The following is a 22,589-nucleotide window of genomic DNA, read 5'->3' as shown; positions in this document are numbered from 1 at the left end:
CAGCACAAACTGCGTTGTCACTGGAATTTGCTTGTATTCAGATCGTTATGTTTAGTGCTAATCAGCTGCCGAGTATCTTATACAGATTGTGATGAAAACATACAGAAAAATATCTATTCAATCAGTAAATTAATCTCACTTTCATTGGGCAACAAACCAAAAGTGATTTCCACGTCTCTGTTACTGTTTAAACATCCTTTAATTCTGAATAACCTTTAATGTGCCTGCAGTTTAAAGTTTCAGTGCTCAGATACGCAGAATCAATCCCCCTTTCAAGTAAGTGTGCAAACACACTCAAGCAGATAGCCTGGGTTAACAAAGAACGTTGATAACCACCTTCTTACTCGTTATCGCCAACTGAGGTTTTAGGTTTAGTCAAGCCAGCTAACGCAAAGAAAGCCCGGCTAATGTTGAACTTTCTTCATAGCATGCCCCTCAAAACTAGATTAGCACAGATGCACAGTTACTTTTAACCAGTCGAAGTGTCTGTACAGGTGAAATTGTTTGTAGGAAAAATGAACAATGATACCAGCAATAAAACACAATCCAATTTATATATAATGGAAAAATTTCCAATATTTTTTCCTGAAATGCCTCACTTCAGAAGCAGAAGAAAAAGCCCATAACGCCATAATTTTAATAAATCATTAACAATAAAAAAATAATACAAGTACAATTTTAGTCAAACAAAGCTTGGAACAAAATTATCCACAAACTCTTGTTTATTTTCCCTAAAAATAAGAAAGAAAATCCTGTTTTTTTAAGCCTTTCAGTTTCAGGAAGTTACAGCACACAGTTTGGCTGCGGTTAGCTGACCGCAGCATGGCCAAAATGACCAGAAACTGCAAAGCACTCTGTTCTCCAGTGTTTGCCTTTTCTCTTGTTTTGTATATGTTCTTCTTGATTGCATCCATTTCTCCTGTTTGTTATTTATTCCTGCTCTCTTGCCATTTATATTTTATTCCTGCACAGTTGAAGGACTGAAATTTCTTTGTAAATATGCAATGACAATAAGGGGCTTTTTTATTCTATTCTATTCTGTTCTAAAGTGTATGTCCAAGGGACTCAAAGTGGTTTTTTTTTAAAAAAACTCATTACAACAAAAACAGAGAAGAGCAGGTTTTGGTCATTATGAATAAAAATGTGAATAACATAATAAAGGACCTGTGGGATTATGATACAAAACAAACCTATTTTTTAAACTTCTTACATGCTTAAAAACATTCATTTTAAACTGGCATCATTAAATTATTGGACCGAATCATCTAGCATGTGTGCACTACTTTAGCATGTGAGAGATTTACTGAAAACAGGATATTTAATCAGGTGGTGAATGGATACTGTACCTGCAGTCATTCAGCCAGCTGGCAATCTTGTTGTTCGGAACTGGCCCTAGCAGAAAAAAATGAGTATGTTAAAGCAATAAACCAGCGCGTGCTGTACTGTGCAGTGATTACAACATGCTATAAAACTATTACAGTGGTGCCAGACATCAGGATATGTAAACATTACAGTAATTTGGTCTGCAGTCTGTGTTTCCACTGGTTTAGACGTAAGCGGTCCACATCCAACTTTTCTTCACAATGCTCTGACCACTAATAATGATTCATTTTATGGTTTCCTTAACTTTACATTTTACATGTATAATGATTAAATGTCACATTTTTATTTTAAATGTGTGCAAAAGTGCATAAAAAGTAATCCCTGTGGCCCAAAAGTTTGGGCTTTACACTCTAAATAATACGTTTTGCTGTGTTCTGTTTTTTGCGATAAGAAGGCACTCAGGCTTTTTTTTTTTTTTATATATATGCGTGTAAAGTGATTTGATGATTACACTTATTAGGGCTACAAGCCAAAACCTGAAAAACACAACACACGCCCGACAATACCTACTCAATCAGAATTCATTTCACTTGGATCTGCTGACAAACTAAAGTTATCTCCACATCTCCTTTATTAGACTGTAGGACAGTAACGTGTTTAAATGTATCCAGTTAAAAGCTGCAAAAAGACCTCAAATCCAATAGAAATCTATGGATAGAAGTCTGGGAAAAGTCTGTGGCTTTCTATCCTGACCTCTGTAGACGTTTTTCCTGCTTTTTTCCGGCTGAGTCACATTTTGTGTCATCTTGAATAAGAATTTGGGTTTATTCTTTAAGTCTTAGTCACACCATGTTTTAGAACAGAGGCTTATCTATAACCTTTTCTCTTTCAAAGGTTCATAAACAAATAAAAGCATATCATTAAGTCAACAAATGTAAAACCTTGGAGACACGGGTATTTTAGGTAAAGTATTTAGCAACAGAGGCTAAACAGTTAAGTTCAACTAACCTTGTTGTGTGGGTCCCTGTGTGTTCCCATTACTCGGACTCGGCTGGGGCTCCTGGGGGCCAAAGAGGTGTTCTGAGGTCGAATCTTGCCAGACGGATTCTCTGGTTTTGGCCCAGGCCTGACGCCTTGATGTGGGATCTAAGGATCAATGCAGCATACTGTCTGTCAACATGATGGCTATTAAAAGGTTGTTAAAGCAGAATTACTCATAAATGTGCGTGAACAGTTCTGTAACTATTTCAAATCGTCTGCAGTACCACATTTGTAAGAGTGTAATGGAGTCTCTGAATGCAAAGTAAGATTTGCAAATGTGTCCAGTAATCTGAAAATCTGCTTTCAAAATCAGTGTGTGTTATCACATGGCATATTTGTAAATATGTCTAGATTTCCAACACACTTTTTATCCATTTGTTTTAGCATTTTGCTCACCTACTAAGTGATCCCTTTAACTGATTAGTTCAAATGTTTATTTATTTTGGAGGTAAGATACAACATTTTTTATTCACCTCTTCTAACCAATTTGAAATTATTCATTATTATTGCTTGTTATTTCAAGTGTTTAATTGATAGTCCAGTATTTTATTTACCCATTTCAGCTGCTTTTCCCATTATTACAGTATATTCATTCTGAATCTAAAGAAAGGTGACGCACCTAGACCAGTACTGACTTCCATTGCCAGAGGTCCACTCTCCATTTCTCTGGTTGGTTGGATGCGGTCAGTCAAAGAAGACTGACGACTCTACAGCAACATCAGCAAAAGACAACATACACCTGCAAACATACAGAAACACGTTTATATTTAATAATTCATTTAAGATGCACTTAAAACATAGATACTAATCGTTGAAAACAAAGCAACTATATAAAGAAAAGATGAATGATGTTAGTAAATATATATTTAACTGTTAGTTACTAATGATCACTTGCAAAACAGAAGCAATTCAAAATATAATACATGGAAAGTAACACAATAGAGAATATTAGTTATAGCAGATGCTGTGCTGTATTAGTAAGCTCTAGCTGAAACATGCAACCCAAAAACATACAGTACACAAGAGAGTAGAGAAAAGATCTGAATCACTAGTACAACTATCACTTTTGGACAGTATAAAGAATGTGTAGATACTAATCCTGATTTAGTGTCAATAGGAAACAAGGGGCAAGTCTGAGCAAATACCTACAACTATAACGGAATCGTTAAGTCACAAAATTTGTTGTATACTTCTAGCATGTAGCAAACAACGGTGTATTTTAGCAACAATTCTTACCTTTACTGGTTACATTTGGTCTGTGTGACTCAAATGTTAAAACTCTTACGCAAACAAGTGACTTCTTCAGAAAACTTTACATCTTTACTTTAATGTGCTTCCTGATAATTACCGTTTGTGCAGTAAAGACCAGTTCTGGAGGACTAAAGTAGAGGGAAGCTGCTTTGTAGTTCGATGAGAAGAAGAGAAGTGGCCTTTATTATTGATGAACAAGTTACCCACACTGAGACACACACAGTCATAGGGCTAAGCAGCAGAAGTGCAGTGCTGACGCAGTGCAATAGTGCAGAGAGAAAATATAATATTCACAGTTAGCTTAATTGCTTGAAACTGAGTTTTCAAGATATTAACTTTTGGTTAATAAAGAAAAAATGAGAGGTTAAATCTCTCATCATGATATTTAGGGCCCATACAAAAATCTACTGTCAGGGTTCACCAAAGAAGCATAGTGTCAGTCCTGCAGACCAAAAGCCACAGGGCAAACTAATGTGATGACTCATCTGCAAAAATGTACCCAGAGGTGTAAAAAGTTCTTTGGGTGATCTACTGACTCTCTTTCAAAAATGATGACGGACTGAGGGACCGAGTTATTTCCTAACAAAAATGACACAGTGTGAAGATAAATGAGAGGACACTGAAAAAGAATCAATATGATTTTCTATAAGGGAAATTACATGGACTGCCTGAGATGGTGAGGACTGAGACTCCATCAGAGCACAGAATTTACCCACAGCAGCTCCTCTGCATTTAACAGCCAACCCGTACAATGTGAAGAAAAACACCAGATGTTATTTGCCATGAGAGCCCAAGCCGTTTGTCTGTTAATCAAGGTAAGTTTACTGCACCAGGGTGTGTAAATGGGCGCATCCTTCTGGTTGGTTATTAAAGTCTGACACACTAACACAATCAAATTAACAGCTGCATTTTGACAGACATTTGAAAATGGTATATATGGCTCTGATATAGAGTACACACACATGCACAAAAAAAAATAAAACTAAAGCTAAAAATCTACATGAAAATCACTCTGTGTGCGCACTGCTGAGAAAAGAAACAAACAAAAAAAGAAAACCAAAACAGATGTTTTAATTATGTACCAACCTCCCTGCCAAAAGGTGGCTAAAACTTAAACGTTCCATTTCTGCTCAGCTTCAGTAAAGTACTAGTGTTACTAAAGAGCAGAAAGGGACTTAGGGAAGACATATAAGACGAAAGGTCACAGTCATCCACCTGTTACAGTTACACTTTCTGATAACATTTCCCACTCGGTTGCAAATAAATGAAGAGTTCAACTGGCACAAACCCCACAACCAACCACCTTTCAGTAGTAAAACAGACATTGCACCTCGATGTTGAATCCCAAAAAAAAGCCAAAAGAGGGTTTTCCTATTAAGTATTAGTAAATCTGTCCTGTTATTTAAGCATTTGATCTCATTACATGTGTATTTGTAGGATTTTCCTTTTCAGAGCTCATAAACACACAGAAAGACAATCAAAACCTTTTTAAAGTGAATCAATGGATTTGCAGGTTGTTAAGAGTTTTAGTCCAATTACAGAAATGAGCACAAGTGGAGATATGCAGCTGTGCAACAACACAAATTTTCATTTACTTTGTTTTCCTCTCAGATCTATAATTGAAAAAATCAAATCTGTTAAAATGCTGCAGTTACTGGGACCCATCAAAAGCATCTTAGATTAATATATGAATTTCTCAAATGCATAATACTAGCTTTAATAAATACCTAGCATTACATGGCATACAAAAAAAAAAGAAAGAAATCTAACAACAATGTGCACATGACACAGTTACTGCTTGACTTCAATACACAGACAGATTGGTATCTGATGGCAAATAATGTTTTGTGTTTTGTGCATACCGTACAGGTCAACTGTAACACAGATTTCAGGTTTGCAATAAAGACAGCTACGGGAATCCTGCCTCCACCCGAGCTGTCAATGACTTGTGAAAAGTTGTAGATTTCAAAATTCACCAGAGAACCAGACAAAAAGCATCAACATTACGAGCGAGCAGGCAACTATCCTGCAGGAAAGCATTAAAAAGAGGGAGGCAAGACACATCCCGAGAGAAGAGAGCTGTAAGCAGTTAGTAAGAACTGATGAAAACGATCAGACTGGTGACTATAAAAGTATTTAAGCTCAGTCTGACATTTGATCACTTTTGCTCAGTCGCAGTTAAATAAAGTCAACTTGCCAATGTGGCAAAATAGCCTTAGAAACAATTACAAATCCAAAAGTACATGTGACTGCGCACACTCAAACACTTCTTAAACAAATAGGAGTCAAACCCAAACAGCGAGTCAAAACGGATGTTGTAAAATTCTCTTTTAGTTGATTAGATTGTTATCAAGCAAATTGAACACACACTGATTGTTTCTGTACTCTATGGTGCCACTTAACAGTCACACAATACTTTGAATGCAGGAGTCGCTCTGGAGTTGATGTTTTGTCTACTAAAAATATGTGTATGTGTGGACCTGGGCCTTTCATTTTCCATTCCAAGTTAGAGCAAGTACGAAAATAAAACTATGCAAATTTGACTTTTCTGTGTGACACTTTGTTTTCACTTTTTGCAGCTACGTAACTATTAATATTAAAATGACCCTATAACATTTCAGCCTTTAGCCATTTCTACATGAAGGAATGAGTGAAAAACGTAACTTGCACAAAACGCTGTTTTAAAAGCTTCCAGACAATAAAGAACTAAACACATTAATGGGAAGAAGAAGAAGAAAAAAAAAAACTCTGGGTGCCAATATAGTTATGTTGTAAATTTGAAGGTCTTCACTCAGTGCTTTATTTATTAGCTAGCCTACTTGGCAAAACAGCTACAACACCAAGAATGCTAACAGGCAGGTGTGTGGTTTGCTAGCAATGTGGCTAATCATCAACACAGGCAAGTTAATGAACAGCTACCTTTACATTTCACAGTAAACAATACAGCTTTAAAAGGGATTTCAGAATGTAACTGCATGGTATATGTATCCTACTGCGCAGCTATTCATTTTTTATACCAAATACTGAGCTGACTTTACTTACAAGAGCCGAGTATTCACAATTTTAACACCTAGGACTAAGTTTCTAACCTTCTTGTGCTGAGTCACTTTTACTGATAAAGTCCACTGTGTAAAAAGTTGCCCACTAAAAGCTAAAGCTGTGAGCTAAAAGTCAAATAGCGCTCATGGAGTTATTGAAGGGAGGAGGAGAGTGATGGAGAGGAAGAGGCAGAAGCCTGGAGGAGCATGAAGCCAAATCTAAAAGAGAACGTGTGAAACAGGAAACGAGTGTTTAGAATGAAGAACAGAACAACTTCCTGTCCGAGAGAGAGAGAGACAGACGGAGAGAGAAAGAAAGATGAGGGGTGAGCGAGGGACAGCTATTTTTAGAATTCTCTTGTAAATGCAAAACAAAGTGGACAATCTGAAAACAACTGCACGCACACAGACAGCGCGGACAGAATGAATCAGCTGCTTTAACAAACATCAGTGACACAGCAAGAGTGACACAGGACCAGTGGCTAGCAGGTCAACCACTCTTCATCCTCCAAGTCATCTTTAACTCAGAGTGCCCTCAGTTCCTCATAATTTAAAAAAGGTCATGAAGAAATTTTAGCGTTACCCTTTAGAGATAACAGCAGTCATTACAGGATTCAGCTTTGACATTCACAACACTTCCAGCGACAGGCTCTTTTGAATTAAGATTTTTCTGCAAATATAAAACAACTCCATTTAAAACTCAGGACAAGCTGATGCTGTGGTCACAGAGCTTCCATTAAAGCAAGTCATACATCAGACTGAACCAGCAGAGCGGGAGTTACTGTTGGCTTAAGCCTGCAGCAGCATTTATGAAGCTCTGTCAAGTCAACGATGCAGTGACCATGACAAAAAAAACAAAACAAGTAAATGCTGATGCAGGAGTGTGAAGTCTACATTTTCATACTCCGCATGTCGCCACTTAAGATGCAGGGAAAAGGATTCTGCAGCCAATTTGGAATATTAATCACTAAACTCAATTTTCTACCTAGAAATGCCAACGTTTTAAAGATTCCAGTATCTGACGTGGTTAATTAATAAAAACTGAAATCTTTAAAAACGCTTACTTTTCCTCATATGAGAGGTTATTTAGTTGATCCACAGTCTGAAACAAGCCATTGTAGCTCTAAGAGTCAGAGCATTTTCCTCATATGACCATATTTGAGATATCGGCTCTCTGTGACATCATACAGATCCAAGAGCAGAAAAAAAGACAAAACAACTATAACTGAGTTTTTGGCATCATTGTTTTAACTTTGGTTATTTCTAATATGACATAAATATACATTAAAGGCCGCACAAAAGCACAGGAGGTCAACCAGCGCACACCTCACGCTTATAGACAAAAGACGATCGAGAGTTTGCAGTTAGGGCCCCTCGGCTCTGGAATGACCCGCCTTTTGACTGTCTTCTTTTAAATCGCTGCTGAAGACTGATTGTGAAACTTTTTTGTAAATTTTATCATAAATTTTATATATAAACATCTTTTGCTTAACTCCATCTTTTCTTTTACCTTAAAGACAACAATAACAATCTGTAAGTTATTCATTATACTGGAATCACACTGTATCTTATTTACATTTTGATGTCTTGCCTGTCCCGTCTGAGTTTAGATGCAAATCCTTTTTATAATTTCCTCCCAGCTTGTTATTTTTATTCCGTGTTTCTGTGAAGCCCTTTGTAACACTGGTTTCGAGAAGTGCCGTACAAAGAAATGTTATTACTATTTATTAGCATTTAGACTTAATTTCTCCCTTTGTCCAAACTAAAGATTTGGAAAAGCAGCGGACGACCAAAAGTGAGAATCATCTGGTCATTCTAAAAAAAAAAAAAAAAAAGCATCATCAATTAATATCGAAATCATTCAAATGGCTTTATTTCAGCTAGATGTCAAGTTTAAATACGACACTTCTTTCGTATCTGCTTTACTGTTGAGAAGTGACTGCAGTGCAGATATTAATATCTAGTCTTCAGAATCTAGTTTTGAACTGGAATTTTATGTTTTAAGAAAATGACTCAAGCACAGGAAAACAGTGAATGAGGAACTAATGAAATACTTAAAACACTTAAAAATACTTTAAAAATATAATAAAGTTATTCTGGGACTTATTATCTCTATAATAAAAGTCATTTCAGTTAATATTATTTTAGGGTATTACAAGATCTGAGCTGGCTCTGGAAAAGGACATTCTGGAAATCAACAATTAAAACTGAAGTCAGTGAAGAATTAAACACGATGCAGGCGACTGAATAATATACGCAAATTTATTATTGGAGAGAGGAAAAAAGACAAATTTAGCCTTAAGAAATGACTCCTCTTTGAGTTGTATTACATTTCAGCAAGGGTAAATCTTGGTTGTCTAATAATCTCTTTGAAATGTCAACTTTTTCTGGCTTTTCTCCGTTTTATTTTAAAGTAAACTAGTCATCTCTGAGAGAAGAGGATGACCCACTGACTGCAGGAATATCGAGCCTCAGTGTTAAGTTAACCTGTCGACTCTGACAGAAGCCAGACTCAGAGGTCGAACTGCAAAACGCAACACAAGCCTCCACTTTTTCCAGGATCGGCGTGGTCACCGTACACGGCATAATGATAACAGAAGCATTTCTCTGTGGAACGCTCGGGAAGCATGTGAGGCGACAAATAAAGTCGGCTATTCAACTTGACATATCTGTACAGGGGACAGTTGAGCACTTGGATTTCATAGACATATTCTGTAATTACTGCACTATATTTAACACTAGTTTTAATGTAAATTCAAATACTGAATAAAAATTTCACAATAGTTGTAATATATACTTTTAAAAAATGATGACTGTGGTCATTTTCGTGTAAAAATATCAAACATTTTAGAAATGTGGGGATTTACTGCTTGACCTGAAATAGATTTATTGAATAATTTCAAGGTTTAATGTGTTGCAGGTGAGAAACTGCCATTTCTTGCATGTTACCAAGCAATCGGTGAATGCATGTGGAAATTAACCAAGCAGACTGACATTCAACAACGCAGAAACAGAACAGAAACCAGCTTCAACTTAACCACCTGAGTTGGAGCATAATGTGTTTAAACATGAATGCATCACTGCTAATAATAACACGTCATACCGCCCCAGGTACTTTGCCTGCTTTAGGCATCTCTAGTTTTGGCACTTAAAAATCCTTTACTCAGGAAGCTTCCACCACTTGTAGCTTTGGTACTTTTACATAACTACACCACAGACTGCACTGCAAGTGAAAGCATTTGCATTTTCTAAACTAAATCACATATTTCAGACTGAAGAGAATGATGGTGAGGTTTGGTCTTTTCAACATTATTTCTCCTATTTGTTAATAAGTTACTATATTAGCCTGACCCACAGCATTTACAGTAATGTGGACATTTAAAAGCAAAAGACACATTTTTACAAACAAACCCTGAAGTTATTAACATTGAAATGATAATTAGTAGAAAAATACAAGCTTACATTTTTGTAATATTAACAAAAAAGTAAGTAGGTAAATCAAAGACCATTTTGGTTTAACTAAACAAACAGTAACAGGAAAGTCTTTAATAAGGAGGCTGATGATCAGTTGGTAAACATTTCTGCTTTGTCATGTCATAGTGAATTCTATTATTTAGGTTTTAAACTGATTGCATTTCCCGAAGGTTCAAAAACACACCCGAAACTAAAACTTATTGATCAGCTCCCTGCAGGCTGACTAATAAAATCATCTGATGCTAAAGTTTCCTTCAGAAATGTAACCCTGCATTCAGCTATGTGGATTAGATACACCTTTAAGTGATTACAAGCAGCAGCAGTAGCAGCATTTCACTGCACAGCCCGACAGCTTGTTAGTCAATAAGCTTTTTTAACACGCCACAGTTTGCAACACACTCACGCACAGATGAAGACCTATCTTACACCCACTGATGGGTCACTTTTCTTCAGATATGTGCGGTTTGAACCCCATCCAGCCGACTTTAAACTCACTTTTCAAGCCTGCGCAGCCTCTTTTCTAAATCGTCAGCAAACTTTCTTCTCCTGCTGTAAAATCAAGCCCACTTTCTGATCCCGTTCACTCGTTCCTGCTGTTATGACACGAAGGACAAGGCTGACAGCAGCCTCACCAAAACTCTCAAACAGCCGCAGAGCAGCGGGCAGCGGCGGCGTGAGCGCCCCGGTCACTCACCGTCATGTTCCTCCGCAGTTTGCGCCTCAAATCCCAAAGTGTCAAAGTTGACCAAACTTTTCTAATAAACACTCCAACATTCCCGCTTCCGCTTCCTGAAACCTGCTGAAGCAGTGACAAGCAGCATGCGAGGAGGACGGCGACGGGGAGGGGAGGAGGAAGGAGGTGTGTCCTCAGAAGGGTACGGCGGAGGAACAGCGACCCCTGCCGGAACCCCTTTTTCTTCACATATCCTAGCTTGTTGTCGTCTTTAATGGCTACTGTTGTCTTTAATATTCACTGACTGCAAACATAATGTAATATCAGCTAGAATTCAGTGAGGTTAAAAGATTCAAATGCCTTGTTTTTGAAGTACACACACACACACACACACATATATATGTAAAACAACAACCTCACAGTACTGCTTTAACTCATTTTAACTAGTCACAGAAGCTCTTGCAAGGCTCCCTGTAACCAACATTTTCAGCAGGATTGGGTATTAAAATTATTTTGTGAAATAATTTCACAGAACTTTATTAATCCCAAAGAGAAAAACAGTCATTGTATTAAAAAGATAGAATAAGAATACGTTGATCAATTAGTGAATACAAAATATATTAATTATTAATCATTTAAAATGTAAAAAAGTACACACATATATATATATAATAAATTAAATTATTTTTTTAAATTAAAAATATCCCCATTACTTTCTCATATTTCTTGCTTTGCCCTCCAAAGTGTTATGTAATCTAATCGCTATTGATTTTTTTCCCCCAATTTTAGTTTGTAATGTAGTTTTAGTTTACTGTAAACGTGTAGCAGCAATTGAAAGGTTGCTGGTTCGATTCCATCTCAAGACAGCGCTCACCTTTGAGGGTGCATTAATAAATGCACCTGGTGTATAACCCTGCCAAATGAAACATGCAGAGCTATCTGCTGTCGTGACCCTTTGGGGAAGGGAACAAAGTGCATTTGTTTTAGTTAATCAGCTGACCACTTCATCTCACTTATTTTAAAAGGCTAACAGCAAAACACCTGCATAATTCTTTCTAATTCGCTAAGATTTTGGTTTTTGTGTCCAGAAGAAAAATACAACTTTTCCGAACTGTGACTTTGGGCTGCTCCTTCTGACATGAACACCTTGCATCCACTGAGTAAACGCACAAATATCAGGATAATTTCAAGGTGGCAGTTTTATGACATGAGATTTGGGTCATGCAACAAGACAAGGACCCAAAGCATGTACGCAACCAGCAACAGAATGACTGAAAGCAGATTTTCCAGACTTTACTGGAAGGATTTTGCTTTAACTATTTCTGTGACATGACCTGAATATAAGCATTTGCCTATATTACCCAGCTGGTGCTGTGACTGATCACTCAGTGTAGTCAAAAAGAGCTAAGAGAAGTACACTTTAATCAGACAGCATTTGTCAATAATTAGACTTGGCTCAAGATCAGATTGATGAGAAATCAATTCAGACATAAACAAGTGTTTAGATTTTTTTGTATAAAAGTCAGCGTAGAGGCTAAATGTTCACTTCTTGTTTTTATTATTCATAGAAATTCTGAAGAATTCAAAGAAACATTTGAACTTTTTAATCTGCAGTACCAACACATGAGCACCAGATGGAAACCAAACACTACTGCAGTGCAGCTGATCTGCACTGAGAGGCTTTGTTGCTGCCTGTTTTCAAGTTCTAACACGTCCCCTCACACGTGATAAGGATCCTAGATTATTTGCATTAAACTATGCAGGTCAGATGGAGCACATCTACGCCCATTTTAGTAACCATTAGGGTCCGACCAGGTGGGGCATTGTCACCTGTTCTCATCAGTTTGTATATTGATGGATGGATGGTTAATGATCCTTACAGCACGACAACCAAGGACAAGAAGCTAGTTTTTTTCTCTCATGGAGACTAAAGTCAGATATTTGGGTCACATAATCAGGAATGAGCTTTTTAATAATGATGATGATGAGCACTTTTAAACACCTTGCTGTACTCCATTTGTGTTAAAAGCAAAAATGAAAATGCTGCTGGTGGCATGTGATGACACTCATGCTCAAGCAAGATGAATAAATGGAGTCTGAGTATTTATAACTATACTGTTTCCAACTGTAATGCCATGCTGAGTAATTGTTTGTACAAACGTATGTGTCGATTAAGTGATTCTAAAAACGCGGCCTATGCTTTAACTGGCACAAGATATTCCTCCTGTCCCTGGAAACACTGTAAACATTGCCCATTTGTGCAGTGATCGCTTGTGATTGCATTTTTGCATTGCTGTCTTCACACTGTTACTTTTTGTGTATTGAGATATGTCAGAAATAAAGTTTCCCTATTTAAAGTTTTTAAAAAATGTCAAGAATTTTACAGCTACACCTCCAGACATTCAAACCAGGAAGGAGGAATCTGCTGTTACTTTGAAAGTCATGTGGGAACACGTTGAGTTATGACAGTTTGAGTCACGCCTGCCAAAAGAATGAGAAAGAAAAAAACTTTTAAAAAAATAGTGTAGGGGACTGACTGTGATTGGATGTTTGTTCTGCAGCTACTTCCTGTGGTGCTTCTGCTTTATGTCGCAACATGTTTCTAAAAACCAGTCTTCTTCCTCTCGGTGTCACGTGTAAATATGGAGCGGCCTTCAGTTTGCTTATTTATGACCATCATATTATTTTCAAATGCATTTTAACTACATTAAAGCTTAATGCAGTTCTGCTCCTGCAGAGCTGTTTGTCTTGTTTCTAGAGTCGTGCAATAAATTTATTCTCTATAATTTCTTCATTTCTTTTTTTTTTAGGGGTGAACTTCTTTTTTGTTTTTATGTGTTCTAATGAATCTTTGTTGTTTGTTTACTTCTCTGTTTATTTATTCAGGTGTGGCCTAGATACTAGATACTATTGTGTGCGTTTTTTGCATGAATAAGGCAATCTGACCTTCTACATACACACACAGACGCCCACACACACCTGGCAGTATGGAATAATGATGATTATTCAACAGTGAGTTTCTGTGCTGTTTGTGAGCTTTGCTCCAAAGAGAAGATTCATTCATGTCGGTGCCTTCTGCGGCCTGTGAACATGTCAGGTAAATATAGTACACCTTCTGCATTTAAAATGCAATAAAACCGTAAGCACGACCTCGCTAAAAGATATTTACAGCAATAAAAATCCATCAAGCGGAAAAAGAGAAAACTTTGATTCTTTTTTTCATTATTATCACTGCTATAAATCTGATCGGACAAAGTTTCATATTTATTTAAAGCTGAACTAAGCAGCAGAGAGACTGAAGCATTGATTGTGCGTTAACCATTACCTGTCAGATGGTTCAAACCGGTGGACAGACACAGGTCCTCCACAGTTACTGGGTAACCACCTAGCAACCATTCTATCATCACCATAGCAGCGTCTTCACCGCAGAGCAGCCTGGTCCAAAGTCCTCTGCTTTTTTCTTATTGGCCCACTGGTTTCCTCCAGCTCTTCTTCTGTTCTTTGTTGACTTTGTCAAACATGTAGTGGAAACATTCCCTATGATTATGTTTGACCAAGACTGACCTAATGCTAGAAAATACTTTTATGGGCCACCTTTGAAGAAAAAAGTTTTTTATATATAGAGAACATTGTTCTTACGACCACTGCTCAAAGGAAAGAGGGGAGACGCAGTAACTGTTTAAAAACAGGGATAAAGGCCAGAAGTTTTAAAAGACATTTCTAATGTTGCTCCAGATTGTTCAAGTGACTAGACAAGTCCTCCAACCTCAATACGGGGCGTGTTGTTCATACTTACACTCTGATCCATATGTGTTGGTAGAAACTGTTTGCTTGGGTTTAGGCACAAAATGAAATGTCATAATGTCATGATAACAATGACCGTATCAGTTAAGGCTAAAAGACATCTCAGGCACTAAAAATGAGTCATAATAAACCTCTGATATCGTAGATGAACATGGCATCAGGTCACCTCTTTTCTATAGAAAGTCACAGTCATGTACGATCAAGCCTCATCATTAAGGCCCTGAAGAACTAGTATATGTTGTGCTGACTGCACTGATTTGATCAAGTTCATGTGCCACAGTTGCAAATCTGTACACACGCCTTTTAAAAAATAATTTAAAAAAACTTCCCATTTATACTAAGTCTTATTGCATTCACTTAGCTCTACATTTGTTACAAACTAACTGGCTTTATGGAGACAGACGTTGACTATGTTACTGAACAGTAATGTGGATGTAATGTGGGTCTGTTGTAGAAAAGAGTGAATGTAAAGTGAACTTGTTGAATGAGTCGTTGATCTGTGTGACCAAAGGAATGAGTTTATAGATACAAGTGGCAGAGGGCCTTTGTTACTTCAGAGGGGTTTAGAGGAGAGCTGCTACTTTCCCCACACTGAGCATCTTACCAGGATGCTTCCTGGATGCTTCCTAGGTGTTTCAGGGATCTCCGGCTGCGTGAAGACCCTGAGGCAAATCCAAGGCATGCTGGAGGGAAGGTCTGAGCTGCCCTGGAAGTGCCTCGGTGCCCCTCAATACCGAGCTGAAGGAGATAACTGGGGGGAGGAAATCCCATATCTGGATAAGTGGCACAAAATGGATGAATGGATGGAAAAGGTCAGATAAAATAAACTCAACAGTAATCCTAATACAAGTAATCCAGGTACAGACAAAATATTTATAGGCACACAAGTTTTTGTTCGTTTTTACAGCTGCTGAGTCTTTCCTCTACATGTTTATTATATACATAAAGAATCTAACAGCACTAGGACCCATCCATGAGTATCTCCTCAGCAGGAGATATTTATGTTAATTATTCATTAGAAAGAGACGGAGTAGGTCAGATTTCAACAGCTCGAGATGTTGTTACCTGTGAGACAAGTGAGCTGTGATTCAGAGCCACAGGTGAGAAGCTGTCGCCTAATCATTTACAAATCATTTACGTTTAAAAACATACAGCAATGATAAGTCTTTGAGGCCTATAGTGACCTCAATCATCACATGCAACACTCGCCTTCCAGCAGTAAGTTTAAATCTACGCATGCGTAGATGTTGTGGCGACAGATGGTCAACTTACCTCACAAAAGACAGAGAGAGGGAGAAAGAGAGAAAGAGAGAGACTGGATGGCACAAATGGAAGATTTGTCACGTGATCCCCGAGGCCGTTTTAATGACGCAAGCACCATATGGCGCGTGCCAGGAGGGCGGGGCCTCAATATGCTAATTACCCCCACCAAACCCCGCTGCGTGTGTGTACTGAGTATAAAACCAGCAGCATCCCACACACACACCTCAGAAAGCTCATAGCAGATCACGCACAATCACGCACGGACACGCAGACAGAGCGCGCGGGATGCGTGCGATTTGACATACAGCGGCTCATTACAGCAGGTAGGTTCATAACTGAATAATAATCAATATGCGATTGATGAATTCCTCTGGTTGCTGGGTCTCGGCGTTGTCTGACCTTGGGAATGATGAATGTGGTTTCTTATTTGTGATTAATTTTTTAAAAAATATATTTTTTAATTAATTATTAGAACGTTAATGATCACTTTACTTACCAATGAATAAAATAGCCCATTTCGTCTCATCTAATGTATAGAAAATTAGAAAGGACAGTTTAAAAAAAACAAAACAAAAGCAAAGGCCTGTACCAGATTAATTTTTGTTTTGTAATAATTAAAAACAGTTTCCTTTTTTTGGTTTATATATTATATATTTCAGTTTTTATCCTGTTTGTTGACCAATCTGTTACACACATTTTCCTAAAATAAAAAATGTAATTTAATTATTAATCTGTTTAGTTTCGATTGTATTTTATATTCGTGTTAGTACCGAATGTCTGCTCACCTGCAGCCGTCTGTCGGTCTGTTAAATTGACGGAACCAGTCAGCAGAAAACGAAAAAGGAGGGAGTCTTATTATTATTTTATTACTATTATTAGTGCAACTTCGCCTTTCAAAAAACTATACATTTTATCAATAAGCTGTAACACAACGCCTTTCGCATTTCGCACACTTTGTTAAATACTTTAAATGTTTTTAATACATATATTTATTTAGAGTTTCGATATATGTTAAAGGCTTTCTGTTAAATCATTAAAAACTTTAATTCTGAACAGAGACGTGATTGCGTCTCTCTGGAGGCAGTTTGCATCCTTTGCGCGGGTGTTACCGACAGATTCTAATATCTAACACACCTTGTCGCTAATTGTGCGGCCATTCTTAACACGGCAGTTTTCTCTTATTACGTTATTTTTTTCTTCTATAGAGATGATACTTTTGTCTGCACATTTTATGTTTATTTTTGACATTTATATTTAATATTGGATTCGGTTCAACAGACGATCTTTCTTTCTGTCTCTCAGCGGGTAAATTAAAATATCCAATTGCTCCTTTAATATCGTCGTCTTTGTTCTGTTTTATTTAAATAAAGACCATCTAAATAAAATTCAACCAAATGTTCTAAAGTCAGGGACTAAATCTTGAAATCCAAAACTGTTAATTGTTCTCTGTTCTGTTAAGTTTAAGTGTGACAGCAAACTTTCAGGGGTGTTTTATTCTTCTTTAATATCCGCTAATATTGTTTTCCATCAGAAATCAGCATCATGACAAGGTCTGTGCTGGAGGAGCAGATGTCAGTGGAGTCGGATGAGCAGCAGGAGCTCTGCAGCCCTGCAGAAAGAGAGAGGAGTGCAGAAGGAGTTACAGGTGGAGGAGGGGAGGAGGAGGAGGACCGCTTCCATCATCTAGAGGAGGATGAGGATGATGATGAAGAGGAGGAAGAGGAGGAAGAAGAAGAAGACGGGGAGAACAAACCCAAAAGGCGAGGGCCCAAGAAGAAGAAGATGACAAAGGCTCGTCTGCAGAGGTAGTTTCTCTTTTCCTCTGCTTGCTCTCAGCGTGACGTGAAAGCAACACTTTCAAGTTAAAAATTAAAAACCCAAAGTTGCACTAGAGGAAGTCTCTGCAGAGCAAGACCCATTCAGTAGAAATCACTTTCATTGGCTTAAGCTATAAAAAAGTCACAAAACCGTTTAACAAGAATAAAAAAAACTCAAAGGATGGTTGAATTTTTAGTTTTATTTTTTGTAGTTTTCTGCATTTTGTATTTTTCTATGATCACACTTGTACAGATCAATAGATATCTGGAACTCAGATTTATGCTTTATAATGAAGGTCACTTTTTTGGCTCACACAGATGTAATTTTTTTTAAGGCTCTAACTTGCTCTTAGCTCTAAATGCAGAAAATTATAGACATGAACAGGATTCATCTTCAACCAATTTGACAGAAATCATTTACAATTAAAAAGAAATAAATAAAGCTTAACAGGTAAAAGAAAAAGAAAGATGATTTGTTTCTTTCTTTTTGCAGTTTTCTGCATTTTTAAATATGTTAAAATGATACATACATATATACATATATATATATATATATATATATATATATTTAATCACATAGTATTAACATTTATTTTACAGACACAAATGCGACACCGGGAAGCTAAGAACATTGGTATGACTGCGTCCTAAAAGTGTGCCTGTGTACAGTGGCATCTAATAGAAAATAATTCAAATTTTTCAAACTATAAGGAAGGAAAATAAAATAAGACTCACACATTTAGTCACTAAACTGTTCTCATTTAAAATGTTCTTTGTAAGGCAACTTTCCAAATGAATGCCGATTCTGCGTTTTCAGTCAAGAGACGTTTCTGTCAATTTGTGCAGTACTGTTTAGGAGTAAGATAGATGTGGGCATTTGTTAAAACTTACAGGGCTTGTCAATCATCAACATTCATTCTGTATGCATAACAATTGCTTTAGCATGTACTTAGCCTCATCCTCAGCACACACACAGCTGATGTCAAAAGGCTCTGTGTGTGTGCTGAATCACTGAAGAAATAGAAACTTATAACTTACAAATTAAATAGAAACATAACTGGATACATAAATAAATAAGGGGAACAAAGAAATGTGCTGAAGGTCATTTTCACAGGTTCCTCCCACAGTTTATTGAAGTCCGTCACTGAACCTGTCACTACAGGCGGCTCTGTGTTGGAGCTCAAATTCAATCAAGCTGTCTGCCACAATTTTCTCTCCATGTTTCTCTGGAAAACATGTTTTTGTTCAGATTTTGATTAGCAGAAAATTGTTACATACATTTGATCAATAAGTGCTTGCAAAATACCACAACACAGAGTAAAATCAATGTGAGACAACATGCAACGTTTTACACCTACATACAATTGTTTGCAAACTTATGCAAAAGATTACTGAATAAAAATGAACACTACTAAGATGTTTCAGAGGAAATGAGAGATAACCCAGCTAAAAATAAATCTGCTTCATGTTTTTTGGAGGTTTAAGATCCGTCGGATGAAGGCTAACGCCCGGGAAAGAAACCGGATGCACGGCCTGAACGATGCCCTGGAGAGCCTGCGAAAAGTCGTCCCCTGTTACTCCAAAACGCAGAAACTATCCAAAATTGAGACACTGCGCCTCGCCAAGAACTACATCTGGGCCCTGAGCGAGATACTGCGCTCTGGAAAGGCACCTGACCTCATGAGCTTCGTCCAGGCGCTCTGCAAAGGTAAATCCCACCTAACAATAACATAATACACTGGACTGGACCGAAGGCTGACGCGGTCTGGTCTCTGATTATGAAACAAAAAGGGACAACAAGGATTTTTACCCAGGAAGCATTTTCCCAATGGGCACAATGAGCATGTGTACTCCTTACTATCTTTAGTGTGACAGTTTAGCTGATAGATGAGACTGTAATACAGTTTTTTTACAACAAATATTTATAAGTGTCACAGTAGGAGCAGCACAGGTAAAATTAATGATGTCTCATGAGTAACTTGCGGTCATTAGCAATATACTTGTTCTTCTGGGATCACTATTCCTAACACTTGGTAGGGTTCACCCTCTGGGCACCATGAATCCACAACAACAGGTAGTTTTTGTAATGAATGAGTTTGGTTCAATGAGGTCAAGCCGTCAATACATGTAATGCAAAATAACACAATTCCTGAAAAGTCTTCATAAAGAAATTAGTTAGATAAATGTATAATGTCTCGTTACAAGTTACAAGCCACATTTAGCTCATTGGTTCATCTACTTATTCATAGTTTACTGGTGGATGCATGCAGATTTTCTGGGATGAGGTCATCTGATTTCATGTATAAGATTATGTCTATTAAACTAGCCCTGAATGTGCTTAAAATAAGAGAAATTACTTGACTGCAAACAGCAGTACTAATTACATTTTTTTTTAAATAACCTTGTAGGTGTCATTGTCCAACTAAATTTTGGCATAACATCTCTGCATTTTGTTTGCTTGTGTTTTTTTTACATAAAATATCTTACTATAAGGAAAATAATAAAATTAGTTAATTAGTCACAATTTTAAGATTCACATAAAACAGCATTTATTAATATGTACTGGCATTTATTAACAGCTATTACAGCATACAGTTATAATATTTAAATTCAACTTAATAAAAAATAATATTACATTACATGGATGATTAGTTAACAAGTGCTTCTATTACATTTAAAAGCAGGTATTCATATTTAACATGCATAAATGAACCGTGTGGCAATTGACTGATACCAATAAACTGTGTTTATAGGCATTAACAAGTATTGACAAGCACTAATTTTTAACTATTTAATGTTATAAAGAAATAATGACCAGCATGTATTGATCAGTATTGACTAATCCTTGTCCTTCTGTTGTCAGGTCTGTCTCAGCCGACCACTAACCTGGTGGCGGGCTGCCTGCAGCTGAACCCTCGGACGTTCCTGCCAGAGCAGACTCCAGACCTGCCGGCTCACCTTCCCCCTGTTGGTGCCAGTTCCTACCCTGGACATTTCCCCTACCAGAGCCCCGGGCTTACGGCCGGCCTGCCCAGCCCCCCCTATGGCACCATGGACCCCTCTCACATCTTCCACCAGGTCAAAGGTCAACCCTACGGCCCACTGGAGCCCTTCTTTGATGGAGTCCTCGTATCGGACGGCCCGGCGTTTGACCCGCCGCTCAGCCCACCACTCAGCATCAACGGGAACTTCTCCTCGTCCTTCAAGCACGAGGCCGTCGCAGCCACCGATTACGACAAGAGCTTCTCCTTCAGTGTGCACTATGGAGGCGGGGGAGCTGGAGGACACCCTGCCATCTATGGCAGCGGGGGTTCCAACCCACGCTGTGGTGACCTACAAGTGGACGGGCTGATGGGCTTTGACGGACACTCACACCACGAGCGGCTGATGAACGCCCAGCTGAACGCCATCTTCCATGACTCCTGAGGAAGAAGAGGACGAAGGACTGAGAGACTGATGAAGACAGAGAGACCTTTGTATGGAAAGACAGTCTTGTGTACTTCTATCGTTTTAAAGCTGTCTTTCTGTCTGTCCTTGCTTTTTTTCTTTCTGTCTGCGTCAGGCTCTGCTACTCATCCTGACGACGGCGACGTCGCAAAGATGTCACCTTGATGTAACCTTCTTTGTAGCACTTCATCCTGCGGGAGACGCTCTCTGAATGTCTCGTTATTATCCATATTATCACTTAAAAATAATCAATAATCAATGAGCAATAATCTGGAGTAAACTATGCAATTTTGTTAAAAATCTGAGTGACCCTCAGTATAATAATTCCAAATGCTGAAAGAATAAAGATTTCTCTATTTTTGGGTCAGTGTGTGAGGCAGCGTTGGGCCGGCGATGGGCCGGTGATGAGGCGAAGTGTTTATGTGATTTTTACTTTTTGCTTTTTATAACATTCCTGTAGTGTTCTGTTAACATTTCATGTGACTCTTGTTCATATTTTATAAGATAGATGTTTATAAATACCTTTTATTAAAAGGGATTCAATGTGATCTGTCTCAGAGGCTCTCATTATGTGCAGAAAGACAACAAAACAAATAAACACAATGTCATTAGTTTTGGTCCTGCTGTTGTTTTAGAGCAGTATATAATACACACTTAGTGGTTACTAAGGTATACACTGTTAACCTGCTCGTTAATAGAATTATCTAATCAGTCATATTAGCAGCAACTCCATGCATTTAGGAATGTAGACATTTTCAAGATGACCTGCTAAAGTTCAAACCGAGCATCAATGGCAACCACAGTCACCAGATCTCAATCCAACAGAGCACCTTTGGGATGTGCTGGATCGGGAGATTAATGTCATAAAGGTGGATCTGACAAATCTGCAGCAAATGTGTGATGCCGTCCTGCCAACGTGGACCAACATCTCTGAGGAGATTATACAGCACCTCGTTGAATTTGTTCCAGTCCTGAAGATAAAAGGGGGTCCAACACAGTACTAGCAATACATACCTAATAAAAGTGGCTAGTGGGTGGATACCTCATATGAAATAAATCATTCTATATATATGTTGATGTATTTTTAAGAATTTATTCAGCCTAATTAATGTGAATAATCATTTGTTTTCTTAGTCTTTTTTGTTGGAAACACCCTTCAATTTCAGAAAGTCTAGACCAGTGGTGTCAAACATAAGGTCCAGGCAAAAGACTACAACCCAGGCCACTGGACAGGTTTAGAAAATGTGTAGAGGTGCATAGATTTGGGACTTTTAAAAGTATTTTCACAAGTTTTACACTTTTTCCTACTGACAAACGCTTCCGTCCCCCATTGTATCCATACTACACCAAAGTACAAGGTTTCTGTAAATTAATTAAATCTTTATATTTTAAATTTAGAATTGCAGGACCGTCTGAGCAATGACTAACCAAAACCTTCTGGTTACAGAACCTCCTCTG

At 37.8% G+C, this 22,589-nt stretch overlaps 2 protein-coding genes across 6 annotated transcripts in view; one reads left to right on the top strand and one right to left on the bottom strand.

The window, feature by feature from the left end:
* itprid2 (ITPR interacting domain containing 2) overlaps positions 1–10,973 on the bottom strand; it is a 45,886-nt gene extending 34,913 nt beyond the window's left edge. For 4 of the 5 annotated variants that reach the window (XM_013275315.3, XM_013275318.3, XM_013275317.3 and 1 more), the window contains exons 1-4: positions 10,822–10,973; positions 2,984–3,103; positions 2,332–2,469; positions 1,347–1,392 (exon numbers count right to left, since the gene is read on the bottom strand). In XM_013275315.3, the coding sequence (XP_013130769.1) occupies positions 1,347–1,392; positions 2,332–2,469; positions 2,984–3,026 (227 nt within the window). In that variant the 5' untranslated portion in view covers positions 3,027–3,103; positions 10,822–10,973. The other variant, XM_019353094.2, reaches the window with a different exon arrangement.
* Positions 10,974–16,073: 5,100 nt separating this feature from the next.
* Positions 16,074–21,679, top strand: neurod1 (neuronal differentiation 1). Its single transcript, XM_003451558.5, has 4 exons — positions 16,074–16,190; positions 17,399–17,672; positions 19,163–19,392; positions 20,548–21,679. Exons 2-4 carry the CDS (start codon positions 17,410–17,412, stop codon positions 21,108–21,110), a joined length of 1,056 nt encoding a protein of 351 aa, XP_003451606.3. The 5' UTR covers positions 16,074–16,190; positions 17,399–17,409; the 3' UTR covers positions 21,111–21,679.
* The last annotated feature ends 910 nt before the right edge of the window (positions 21,680–22,589 follow it).

The sequence above is a fragment of the Oreochromis niloticus genome, linkage group LG16 (genome assembly GCF_001858045.2).
Source record: "Oreochromis niloticus isolate F11D_XX linkage group LG16, O_niloticus_UMD_NMBU, whole genome shotgun sequence".
In the NCBI taxonomy this organism is placed as follows: Eukaryota; Metazoa; Chordata; class Actinopteri; order Cichliformes; family Cichlidae; genus Oreochromis; species Oreochromis niloticus.
This window is presented reverse-complemented; position numbering and strand designations above follow the sequence as displayed.